Source organism: Nipponia nippon, unplaced genomic scaffold (assembly GCF_047370975.1).
Source record: "Nipponia nippon isolate SJK-2023a ecotype South Korea unplaced genomic scaffold, ASM4737097v1 scaffold_2, whole genome shotgun sequence".
NCBI lineage: Eukaryota > Metazoa > Chordata > Aves > Pelecaniformes > Threskiornithidae > Nipponia > Nipponia nippon.
Window position 1 is genome coordinate 33296985 of NW_028262336.1, and position 12432 is coordinate 33309416.

General features: G+C 36.4%; 1 protein-coding gene across 2 annotated transcripts; it reads right to left on the minus strand.

The window, feature by feature from the left end:
* Window positions 1-420: 420 nt before the first annotated feature.
* On the minus strand, window positions 421-11659 carry LCA5L (lebercilin LCA5 like). Of its 2 annotated transcripts, XM_009473572.2 has the most exons (6): window positions 11165-11659; window positions 9530-9667; window positions 7495-7588; window positions 3791-3900; window positions 3357-3489; window positions 421-1678 (listed from the first exon to the last, which is right to left on the minus strand). In XM_009473572.2, the coding sequence occupies exons 1-6, from the start codon at window positions 11609-11611 to the stop codon at window positions 1086-1088; spliced, it is 1515 nt and encodes a 504-aa protein (XP_009471847.2). In that variant the 5' UTR covers window positions 11612-11659; the 3' UTR covers window positions 421-1085. The 2 variants fall into 2 exon arrangements, with proteins under 2 accessions (XP_009471847.2, XP_087614262.1); XM_087758136.1 differs by lacking the exon at window positions 9530-9667 and having other exon boundaries at window positions 11165-11635.
* Window positions 11660-12432: the final 773 nt, after the last annotated feature.

A 12432-nucleotide genomic window follows, 5' to 3' on the forward strand; every position in this document is an offset into this window, starting at 1 on the left:
ACTGTACAGCTTAAGCACTACTTCAAGAAAAACCTTCGAAATTTTGAAAAGAAATATGCTGCAAGTAGGTTCGGATCTAAATGTCTTGATCACCTTTTGCGGTATAATTTTTTTAAGTTTTTTTTTAAGTGCTACTGTCTTTTAAAATTAATAGAACACACATAGTTTCCCCTAACTTCACATTCTAGCAAACGTTTCATGAATTACTATGAGGAACAAAACGTAATCCTCCTACCCTCGCTTACATAACCTTAAACACAGGATTTTTAAAGGCTTTTTGAGAACAGGATATGCCTGACTTCTCCAAAACAATAGTTTACTCTTGCACATTCATCTTTGGATGTCAGCTGTGGAAGTTGCCAGACAAACTGCTTTGATAAGTTCTAACAGTGGAAAAGAATGACGCTTTAGAGCTTTATAACGCTAGTGAAAACAATGTGATAGCAAATTATTTTTATTATGTGTGAATTCTGGAAGTTATTTCAGGAGCGAAGAAAATAAAAAATTATTTTCTTTTCTTGCATTGTTGGTACTAACCCAATAATGAACCTTATGAAAGCAGATTGCTCACTTCAGCTAGCTAACAAATAATCACCTTCAAAATTCAAACTGCAGAGAGAATGCAAAAAACTGGAAATTACACAACAAGGACTAACTTGATAGTTAACTAACTAACACCTGATAACAGGTAAAAATGTCGTAATCGTTAAGGCACTCTTACTAAGATGCACATGCATGTGCACAGACCAAGAAGAGAAGAATGGTCTCTTGTGACAACTGATTGGAAAAATCATTGAAAGAAATTCTCACTACTTGTAAGACTTAATATGCATTTAATGAAGGTAAAAATATTGGTTTTTTAAAAAATGATCCGTATTTCTAGAGTAAAGATAAGTTGATATACTTAACTAAATATCAAATAAAATAATTAGTTGGTGTATTCTCATGACGATTTCATTAGTGTCAGATGCTTTACATTTTGAACTAGTTAGTAGTGGTGGTTTGAAATTCGGCTTGTGTAATCCTGCATCCCTTCACTTCTCTTTCTTCATTCTTCTCGTGTTAGAACTTGAATGGTTGTCTCTTCAAACACAGCCTGCTCCAAAGAGTTCTTTCATAAGACTGTTTTTCCTGTCAGCAAATGTCACAGGAGCACAGCCTTCCGCTTCAGTGGAACTGTCCTTCCGCCGTGTTTCGGTAACTTTACCAAAAGACGGTTCATATAGCCCAAAGGAATTTTTCACTTTTGATGCAGCTGTTTCGCTGCAGTCCTGACCTGCGTGTCTATGGTTGCAAAGACTGCCTTTTTTGGATTTTGTATCTGATGTAGGAAGCCCATGATGCAAATTCTCAGTGGCTTCTGAGAATATGTATGTTTTTTTCAGCCTAATGAATGTGTGGTTTCTTATACCTGCAGTTTGGTTTTTCTTGGACCATTTACTCCCTGCCTTCTCGCTGTTATTTACCTGTTCCTCTGGCTTTTTTTCTTCTTTTTCATATTCTTCCACTGCATCTTCCTCTTTATTGTTCTCTTTCACACTGTCACGTAGAGGAGTTTGTTCAGTTTTCATCAGTTTTTTCAGCTCCTGTTTAAGCAAGTCTGTCTCCTTTTCTTCTTCTTTCATAAATTCCAAGCAAGTGTATTCTTCTAGCTGTAGTCTGCCCTCCCTTAAATACTCTAAAATGAAATAGTGTGTTTTTTAGGAATGTTCTTAAAGTGCCTAGGAACATAAAGAGTCATGAAGCATTAATGAGAGCAAGTTTTACTTCCTTATTTCATTGCTTAAGTTGTTATTGATGGTATTTCAGTCTTGAGGGTTATGACAATGCTATTTACTAACAAGTATAACAGGATGGGGCGAGGTTTAAACAAGATCATTGTGCCATTGAATCCAGGTAAAAATCCTTATTTTTACCTTATTCATTATGTTTCATTTTATTAAATGAATTGGCATGCAAATATAATCAGTAATGGCTAAATACAGGGCCAGAAAAGTCACGTACAATGCAACAGAGAAACCACATGAGATCTAATCTCTAATGGTAATTTTCTTGCTTTTAAATGGAACTTAAATATATGTATGATTTTCTCTCTCTTAATTGACAACACAGTTGCTTGTTGCATGGCACAGAATATACTGCAACTCTAACTTATAACTGAGTTGGGTCCACTTTTTAGTAGAAAAAGCTGTGTGTATACTGAATGCCTACATAAATACATTTGTCTGCTGCAGGGGACAAATTATAACAGGTTCTGTGCTTTGAAGAGACTCAGAGTGCCTCCAAAATGAGACAGGAGCCCAAGCTTAAAGGAGAAGTATGAAGTTACAATAATTAAAATAGCTAAATAAGACTTTAATAAATAAGTCTGATATTGGCAGTGTGAGAAAGCCAGAAGAGAGTCTGGCAAATAGTGAGGAGAGAGATTCACAGGCAGAATCAGAAGACCTGTGTTTTCTGTCAATTTTAAAAGGAGATTTCAAAGACAAATGGTGACTTCAGTTATCTGGTGGCATCTGGAAAGGCTGCAGGCTGAAAAGGCGGGGTGCAAAATAGAGAAGTTAATGCATTCCAGATTACTAGCTCTGCTGCTGATCTAGTAAGTGACCTCAACAACCTGTTTCACCTCTGTAAACGCGTGGCCTTTAGGTCACATCATGTCTCCTACCATCTGTGAAGTATTTAGCATGATTGCATTCAGTTCTTGGTTCTTTCTACAAGCCTCACTATAATGAAAATAACATGAATATTTTTAGAAAGAAAAACTCAGATAAAGGAATGGATGCATAGGTTTCTTCTGTTCTATAGAATCTCTTCAAAATAAAGGTGTTTATGGATGAGTCCCTTGCATATAACCATTACAGGAGAACACAATCAATGGCTAAGATTTACATAAAAGTTATTTACAGTGATCGTTGTGATGAGGAGATACTCCCAGCCCTTGAAGAAGTCCTTTTCCTTTCTCAGCAATAGATCCTGAGTCAGAAGTATATGTTGACATCAGCTATGATGAAGACTCACAACCAACAATTTGAGATCAGTATTTGATTAGTATGGAATGAACAAACTATTAACTGAAGTACACTTTTACAGATAAAGCACTGCCTTTTTAAAGGAACTCCTTTTAGAAGTACAGCAGTATGAAGATGCCTCATACTGTGGAGCTGCTCTGCTGTCGGTGCAGCACTGCCAGCAGCTGGATTTCAGTGACCCTTAATATATTATTTTGTTGAACTAGTTCCTGTCAGTCAGATGCCAGCTAATGGCTGTCAGACCTATGTAAATTACCAATACCATCAGTTCATTCAACTTTTGAAAAGATCAAATGAATTTCTGAGAAAAATGTTAAAATATACCTCTGTGTGTTCTATTAAAAGTTTCTGGCTTTGGTATTTTCTTGGTTGATTGGTTTTCTGTTCTACATTTGGCATCTGTGTATGCTTCATTTGCTTTAGCTTTTTGATTCTTATCTTCGGAAGACTTTTTCTCCTATAATTGGCAATTAAAGGTAAAAATAATGAGGGAATACTTGTTTAGTGACTTCTAAAAGTACACAGGCAGTGCAATACTTATAAAAAGATTAGTAATCTCCATTACTATTATATTCTTATTTTGTATCACAACATTTGTCCTACATATTTTCTGTAATATAATTACATTCACACAAAATCCACGTCCTAGAAAGTTAAGATGACGGATCAGGCTATTCAGGCATATTACTGAAACTTACAGAATAACATACAGCTTAGTTGAGAGTTTAAACAAGGGATTGGATCCAGATCTTTCGTACCTTTGTTAGCTGAATTGGACTTTTTTCTGTTTCCTGAGTTTGGTACTGTGACAGCAGCAGTGATCTAAACCTCTGTTTATCTACTTGTACTGACCTGTTTACACTAAGACCTATTGAAAAAGGACAACTATTAGTAATACAGTAGTTTCTGGAATTACATTGTTGGTATAAACAAAAGATATCTTTGATGACTGATAATACTGGTATATGGCCTAGGCTTTAAACATTTTTTTGCTGCATGTCTTAATGCCCTTTAATAAAGAAATTCTTTGTTCTGCCTGATCTGGAGCATTTATGTGCTGAAACTGGAACACAAACATAGCTACCCGGACTTTTAAGCGCTTTCATCCATACATCAGTAAATCATAAATATACTTAAGTTTTAGATCTACAAAGTCCTGTTCAGATAGAACATGCAAAGTCAGACAAGCGTGTCTATACCCTAGAGCCCATGTGGGCTTAATTTGTGTGGTAACATTCTGATGTAAATTTAAGAGGTCTGGTATGAGGCCTCAGTTTTCAGGTTCCTGGAGTCGGATCTTACAGAGTACAATAAACATGCTTGCTTTTATGCCTTCTGACTTGGTTACTCACATTTATCAAAGAAGTTAAGCACTTATGTAGGGCTTTATGGAACCAAACTCTCCAGAAGAAATGCTTAACACTGAAATATCTATGGTCTTTGAAAAGAGATTCGAAGGGAGTGATTGAATGAGGCATTTACAGAAATAGCTGAATGGAGATGGGATGGAATGGGGAAGGTGATGATATTGTCCTTTTATTCTATTTTAGAATCGTTTTGACATGAGTACAGTAGCTGAGAAAGTTGCTAGCACAGCAGCAAAAACGTGATCTTACCTACATCAACATTTGGCCTCATTCGCAGTTTTGATCTCTGAAATCAGAGGAAGACTATCCATAAAAATGGTGATTTTCAAATGTTTGCCGTTTGGTGGTAAAAAGGATGTTGATAACTAATTTGAAGATTACTCTTGAAGGAATGGCCCTGATGATGCGGAGGGAATTAGTTTTCCCTTTTGAAAGGGAACCAGCAAGCAGTTACTTCAGCAGCTTTTTCAGCAGCAATCAGCGGAGCGTTCCTCAGATTCAGGACTAGGGGGAGCTGTACCTCTAGATGAGCTGCTGGGACCTTCCCACAACGGAGCAACCTTTGCTCTCAGGGAGAGCCAACGAATTTAATGGCTTCATTCAATAAAGCAATTTTCTTTATGTACACAGAGCTCTCTGATAACCTAAGCAAGCCTACCTTCAGCTATTTATCAGGACTGTTAAAAAGTGCAGCCCCACATTTCTTTTTTTCTTTCCTGCTGCGTAAAAATTTTTGCAAATGCAGAACAGGACATAAGTACTTGAAGAAGCCGGTCTTTCTAAGTCTGTTATAGGAAAATTCAAGTCAATAGTGAAAAGGAAAAACAATTGCCAGTAATTCCAGTCCTAGATTTCTAAATCATCTGTTCGCATTAACTGGCAGAGAATGAAACCTTTATTGGCCAAAAATACCAAAAGATCAGACAACTTTGCTTGGAACACTTTCAGTACAAAATATCTCTCTCCAACTAAGCTCCCTTATCTTGCCTAAGGAAAAGAAGAACTTAAACAGTAAACAGTGATTTAAGTACTGTAATTTAAATAACAATATTGTACGAATCCATATGTCAGTAAAAATAAAAAAAAACACAGCTGGTTATGTGATGTAACTAAAATTGGAATTCAGGCCTTCATAAAAAAAACATGTCTGACTTGGAATGAGAAGTAGGAATTCATCTTTCTTAATTTTACAACTTGAATTACCCACCTTTTCCCTGTAGTTCGCTTGTAGTTAGGGCAGAGTAATGGATTTGCAAAGGCAACAAAGAGGAAAGAAATAAGCAACTGACTACGATAAGACTTTGTACTGATACTATAATTCAAAGAATTCTGTGGGCATGTGCAATATTTCCAGCAAATATGTTTGCTACCATGTAAATTTTAAGTGCTCTTCTGTACCCATATGAAGAAAGTTCCAATTCCTCCTTCAGTTTAGGAGCAGAAATATCTGATGAGTATTTTAAAGAGGTACTGAACCCAGGAAACTCAATCTTCAGATCATTATCCAAAATTAAGGGTGTAATTTTGTTGTGCAGAAAGCTCTCCTTTAGAATATTGACAGAACGTTTATGATCCTGAGTAGGAGGCAAAATATTACTTTCAATGTGGGGAAAGTACTTGAAATCTGTTTATTAGTTTCTGTAAGAAACACATTTATCAGTAAATTCTAGATACTACATCTAAAGCATATGACAATCAGAAATTTGTAAGTGCTTCATGAAAACTATTACATTTTTGTCCCTGATAAATATAGTGAGCACATGGGCAACGTAACAGTTCTTGTCCTGTATGATCTGTAATTGTTTTTAGCTGTTGCTCCCTCAGTTCAAGGGGTGGGATCCACTTGTCTGAACACAGGCGCCTAGTGCTATTTGAGATGCCCTCGAGTATTCAAGGTATCCACATAAGGCTGGCCGATATTACACAGGACCGATGGGACACCCATGTCCTTCTAGAACAACAACCACAGGGCCAGGCAGAATGTGCAAGGGCATCTCAGATGGCACTGGATGCCTATAATTAGGCAGCTGAATCCCACACAAGGTAGTTGCTCTTGGAATGGTTGATAGACAAAGTTGCATATAATAGATATTTCCCTCCGATACCTGTCTGAGCATCCATGTAAAAGAAATACTCTTTAATAAAGAGCGCTTTCTTCCTTGATACAATTAACTTTTTATTGTTCTTTTCTATCATTCTACTATATTACTCCAAATAACATCAATTCTTTGGAAAGAATTAATCAAGAGGATATAGGATAACTGGGTTATTACGATATCTGGTTGCCCATTTAGATTTACTTATGCTAAAAACCGAAGGACTACTAAGGATAAACCTTCTCTTCTCTCAGATAAGCTGACAGTATGATCATCAGACTGGCCTTTAAACTTCCTAAATGCTGTATCTGAAAACTTCTCCTCTCCTTTCACTCCAACAAAATGCAAGTTGCAGAAGCTGCAATAATGGATGTCGATGCATCTCTGCTATTTGTAAGTTACAGGGTCTAAGGATTTTAAAGATGAGAAAACAGTTTTTAACAACCCGATTAAATTCATTATTTTTGCTCATATAAAAGCAGTTTGAAAGTCTGTACTAAAACTAGGAACTTGCTACAGGAGGGTTGTTTGTGAGGTGCTTTGAGTTAGTGAGCCATGTTGTGGGAATTCTAGGTCTAGAGTGGCCACTTCTCTAGGCCAAGTCAAAGGGAACAGCCTGAGCAAGAATTAGTCTGCAAAAGCTTTGCGGACTGATAACTTCACCTTGTTAAAAAACAGATAAGCAAACAGCTCTTGATGCAAATAGACACTTAAAATACCAGCACTACTTCAGTGTCACTGTTAGTACACTAAAACTGTGTATACGAAATACTATTCATGGTGGAATTTGGGTTAAATATTAAAAAGAGGTCATGTATTTGTATTCATAAAATAAATGAGCAAAACACCAAGGACTTCTCTTTGTATTATACGTGCCAGAATATTTTTAGCCCATATAAAAGTATCATATTGGCTTTTATTTTGGAATATATGTCCCAGTTTTAAAACAATCTAAGTTTCACATAATTAAACAACAAAGGAAAATGAATATACACGTACTTTTTTCATGAAGTACTGAATCACCCTTGTCTTTTGGGATTTTAGGCATCCGATTTGCATAGATATTTTTTACATAAAGCTGCCGATCCTTTTCCTAAGAAAAAATAAACACTATTAAACTTCTAATATGCATTAAGAATTACTTTTTACCAACTTAATTTTCCCATATTGGGAGAAAACTGTCAGTGATTTTGCTTTGTGCCAGGCCATGTGGTGACTTTGTCATTTACATAAATAGGAATCTGTCATTTTCTTTCATGAGTCAAATCAAAATTCTCCCTTTTTAAGGCTAAGAGCACACCTACATGATCTTTTTCTAATGCAATGGTCAAAAGAGGAAGTCTTCTCTAATGATTTTTTCATTTGTTGTTCTTTTAGGGTTTCTTTTCAGATCTAAGTAATTTTTGGCTTTACTCCCTTTTTTAATTTTTTTTATTTACTCAGTGTCCTTGGTTACAATGTGCTCAGTTCTGGTTTACAACCTATTGCTTGGGAGAGGAGCAGAGGCACACTTAAAAAATTTATTTAGCAAGAGTCCTCTTTCCTTACTGAAATCTATCTTAAACACAGAAGAGAGATTTCGGTAACACTCTCATCATATCAATTTTTAGTGTGAAAAATAGGAGCTGCATTTAATTTGGAGATACAGGTTGATCTGAAAGGGAATTGTGTGTCTGAATACCTTGAATAGTCTAACTAAGCCAGGTGCCCAAAACTATGGCTGTGTAAAAGACAACTCTGTTCTGGCACAGAAATAAGGTTAGTAGTAAGCATGTCTGGTCTTTGTGATAAAACAATAGAAGGTTTTCTAAATCTAAATATAACATTAAGAGAACTGGACACACATAGAAAACTGAGTGGAAAACACATGAAATAATAGAAATATTTTGGAGAAGCGTTAAGGTGAGAACTGTATTTTAGAATAATCTGTATTTTGGAACAGTTTTACCTTAGCATTCTTGGGACTATAATTGTTCCCATCTCCCAGATCTGCACATATAGGAGAAGATCAGACTCTGGCAGGGAAATAGTACCGCAAGTGCCGCTCAGGGGCCTTTGATACAGTGCCTGGGAAGAGCACTGTACTTTGTCCCTTTCCCAACAGCTCACTGGGCTTTTGCAGTTGGGCAGCCTGGCTGCTGCCAAGCATCAGGAGGAAAGTTTCTGCAACCGATCCATAGGTAAGAGGGACAGACAGTGCCCAGTACAGAAATGCAGATCTCCATGAATCCTCAGTAGTTGCCTGTTCTGCCCTTCACAATGTCTGGGAAAACTCCCCAAAACAACATCTTTCACAGACATTTGATTCCATTTAGAAAGAGGAAGCTCCCTAGTGGAATCAACAGATGGACTGGTCACTTCATATAGAAATAAAAAAGGTATATTTCTAACTAACTGTGTTACAAACACAGTTTAAATTATTAAAAAGCCACAAGGATTTTAATGTTTTCTGGAATGTGTTCTGTTTTTCTTGTTTACAACTCATATGACATACCATTCATGGCAGTTTTGTTTCTATTTCTATTTAGTGCCACTTTTAGGTTTTCCTGCATGTTTGTTTTACAAGCAACTGGACATACTTGTCCCAAAAATATTTATCTAAAACCCAAGCTGTTATTTGAAACAAACTATTGGAACATTTACATGAGTCTTTTTGTTAAACTCCAGTTTTGCAGATGGTAATATTTGCCTCATTTTGATTTGAAAGTGTTTCTACAAGGGAGCTCATTTAAAGTTAGTAGATGAATGTATTGACCTAGATCTATCAAAATGGTAACAAGTTGGTGGGGATTATTTGTTCAAATTGTGATGCATCAATCTCTGTTTCGATTAGTTATTGAACCGCTTTGAACTTTTGACAAATAGACCCTACAATAATGTCATAATTTTATATTTTGACTTTTTTTGGTAGACTATAGACTCAACTAGGAAACAAAAATTCCATTACTAAATAATATAAAAGAGGCAGAAGGAATGGATAACAGATATTTGAATTTTCTTGTAGGAACAGAAACCCGTTTAAAAGCTTGAATACCTTAATTTTTTGGTGAAGAGAGTTAATTTCCATTTGCAAGTTCTTTGTAATTATCCCAGCTTCCACAGCTTTTTTGTTCTCATTTGCCAACTGACGACTAAAGGTGCTATTGTTCAACTTCAGCTGCTTTTCTAGGCTCTTAAAAAAATTATATATTTTACAACATGGATGTACTCGCTATGACTGTTGAAAATCTCAGTTCTTACCAGGTCTAAAAAATAAGCATGCTAATATAATGAAAAGTAAACTTCTGATAATTATATTCTATTTTAAACAATGCATGAAGTTTTGATGAAGTACCTGAAAAATGACTTCAAAAATGAGAAAAGCCTGGTTTGAAACCTGATTTTACTAAACAAAAAAGTATATTTGGCATTTAAACATGAAAAATAAGACTGTACATTACCTTTCTGATGGATTAATGAATACAATAATCTTTGAGAAATGTTAAGACAACATTTCTGTTCACACTGAGACCTATTAACTGTGGCAGCATAAGGAGGCTTAGTGTAAATGAAAACCAGGTAATTTATTGAGTACTTTATCATCAGAACCCAGTGCCATGCACTGAAATTATAGTTACTAAAATTGTAAGGTGGACGCCCAATCCTGCAAGCTTTTTATAGCTTCTCACTAGGACTTCTTTAAATAGAAAGTTTTCAAAAGAGGGTCTGAATTCAGCTGTTTGTATTTTCATTTTCTTTCATGTAATAAATGTGCTTCAGACCTAGCTGTTCAGACGGTGAAATGCTTCTATGATTACCTGGCTCTTTATTTAATTCTATGCATAATGTACGCCATAGAAAATAGAAATTAATTCCCGGAGGACAATGGAAATTTCACTCTTCCAGTTTTGTATTAAAAACTGTATTTCTGTCTTTCTGTGAAAGGTTCAATAAGAGTACAGAAGCATGAGATATTAAAAGAAGCTGAATTATCTCCCCTTAAACTCCCACCAGGCTTTTACTACAGTTGCATAATAAAACAACAGTAGAACGCACCCTAAAATCTACGACACCCGACTGCTGCCTAATTCAGCAGCCACCCTACAGTGAGTGACAGTAATTAGTGAACAGGAGATGTAGGTATGTCCCTACTGCCCACCAGCACCACATACATAAAAATAATCATGCTAGTTCCAGATAAGCCAGCTTTGGTTGTTCAAGGTAGCAGATCAGCAGCAGCCTGGTGGTCTCCATGTATGACTAACCCTGTGCTTTGCCAGGGTAAATTAGGGTCCGTGCAATTGCGGCTAGACGGCCCAAGCAAGCCTGGGCACCCCATGCTGCTGGCAGGGAGAAGAGTAGATGCTCTGCTGAAGATTGCTCTCCAGCTGTATGCTATGCTTCTGACCTAACAGGGTTAAGACATATGACTTAATTCCTAAAACATCTTTATTGCCAAACTTAATCCACTCATAGATCTCTTTCAGATTTTAAAATATTGAAAGGAGATACTACTGCCATTTTTAGTACCTTACACTCAGGACAGCTCTGGATTAAGAAGAAAGTTCAATGTTACAGGATTGTATCAGAATCATTAATGTGACAAGGAGTAGCTAAAAACTTTCCACTACTCTTCAAGAGAAACCTCTTCTAGTACTGTTCCACAAATACAATGACATGCACATATTACCTGTATTCTCTTATTATTCACTTCCATTTTTTCTGTAAGGACTGATAATCCATGATCAAGTTCCTCCCTCTCTGCAAGAGCTTTGTCTTCTGAAAGCATATGCAAGGCCTGCAAAGCATCTTTAGCTTTTAGCAGCTCTGCTTCAACTTTTCTGAGCTTCCTGGATGTATTTCTCTCATCCTCCTGAGACATCTTCAAGAGTTTCCTTAAAGCTCTCACCTCTTTATAATGACTTGCTAAAAGATCTGGCAAATTACTTTCTGAATTTTCATATCTACCTATTGCTTTTGAGTGTCGACACTGAAGCTGTTTCAAAACATGGTTTTCTAAGCTTGATGCTTCTAATTTGTGTTGTAAATCAAATATTTCATTCTTCAGCTCTTTAATTTTGTGAAGTCTTGCTGATGATACTCGCTGAGCCACTGCATTTTTTTTCTGGGAAATCATACTACTCCACGGGCTTAAAAATGAAGAATTCTGATGTGTTATCTTCTCAGCTGGAAATTTTTTTCCTCCTGCATTCAGACCAAAGTAAACTGACATTGATATATAGCAATGATTTGAGACAGCAAAATCACTGTGTGTCTTCACTGCTCACATAAGCTCATATACTGCTCATCCAAGCTACTTAACTGTGGTACATTTGATAAAATGCCCAAGATCTATACTAAGACTCCAATGTTCAAGTATTTCACAGATAAATCCATTAAAGATTTTATGTCTCTGTGTGTGCATTTATGTGGCTGCACTGGGCCATAGCTACCTAGGTCTACAGGAGGTCAAGGTTTCCCCCTTTCATTCTCTGAAGCCATTTTCATTCGAAACAGCCATCATGCTCACTTTCCATTAGTAAGGGTAACTACGTAGGTGGTGTCTTCTGAGGCAAACAGCAGTAATACTCTGGGAATAACTTACTAAAGTATGTTAACATATTACTCCAGTACCAATGGAAATAAATTCTCTCTCTGTAAATCATGCAGTTCACTAATGTAGGCATGATCTGGAGACTGCAGAACCAAATTCAACCATCTAGAAAGACTCCCAAGAGGGAGGACCTACACTTTGAATGGGGCATGATAGAAAAAAACCCCAACATAGTAATCTACAGGTCTGCAAGCACTCAAAAGCTAAGGTGTTCACAATAGCAGATGGTCAATTTTTTCTGCAGCTAGGATTTCTAACCAGCTTTCTAGAATTTTCAAGCCAGCTTTGAACTGAAGTACATTTTGAACCCTTACATGCTTATTAGAATAGAACAGTTACGCAGT

Bases quoted from the DNA above. Each gene is read 5' to 3' on its own strand.
- LCA5L (XM_009473572.2), bottom strand. From the start codon at position 11,611: ATGATTTCCCAGAAAAAAAATGCAGTGGCTCAGCGAGTATCATCAGCA. The intron at 7,589-9,529 runs GTATTCAAGCTT...ATTTTTTCTTAG, and splicing joins CTCTTCACCAAAAAATTAAG to GAAAAGGATCGGCAGCTTTA. The intron at 3,901-7,494 runs GTACGTGTATAT...CTTTTTCAATAG, and splicing joins TTCAGTACTTCATGAAAAAA to GTCTTAGTGTAAACAGGTCA.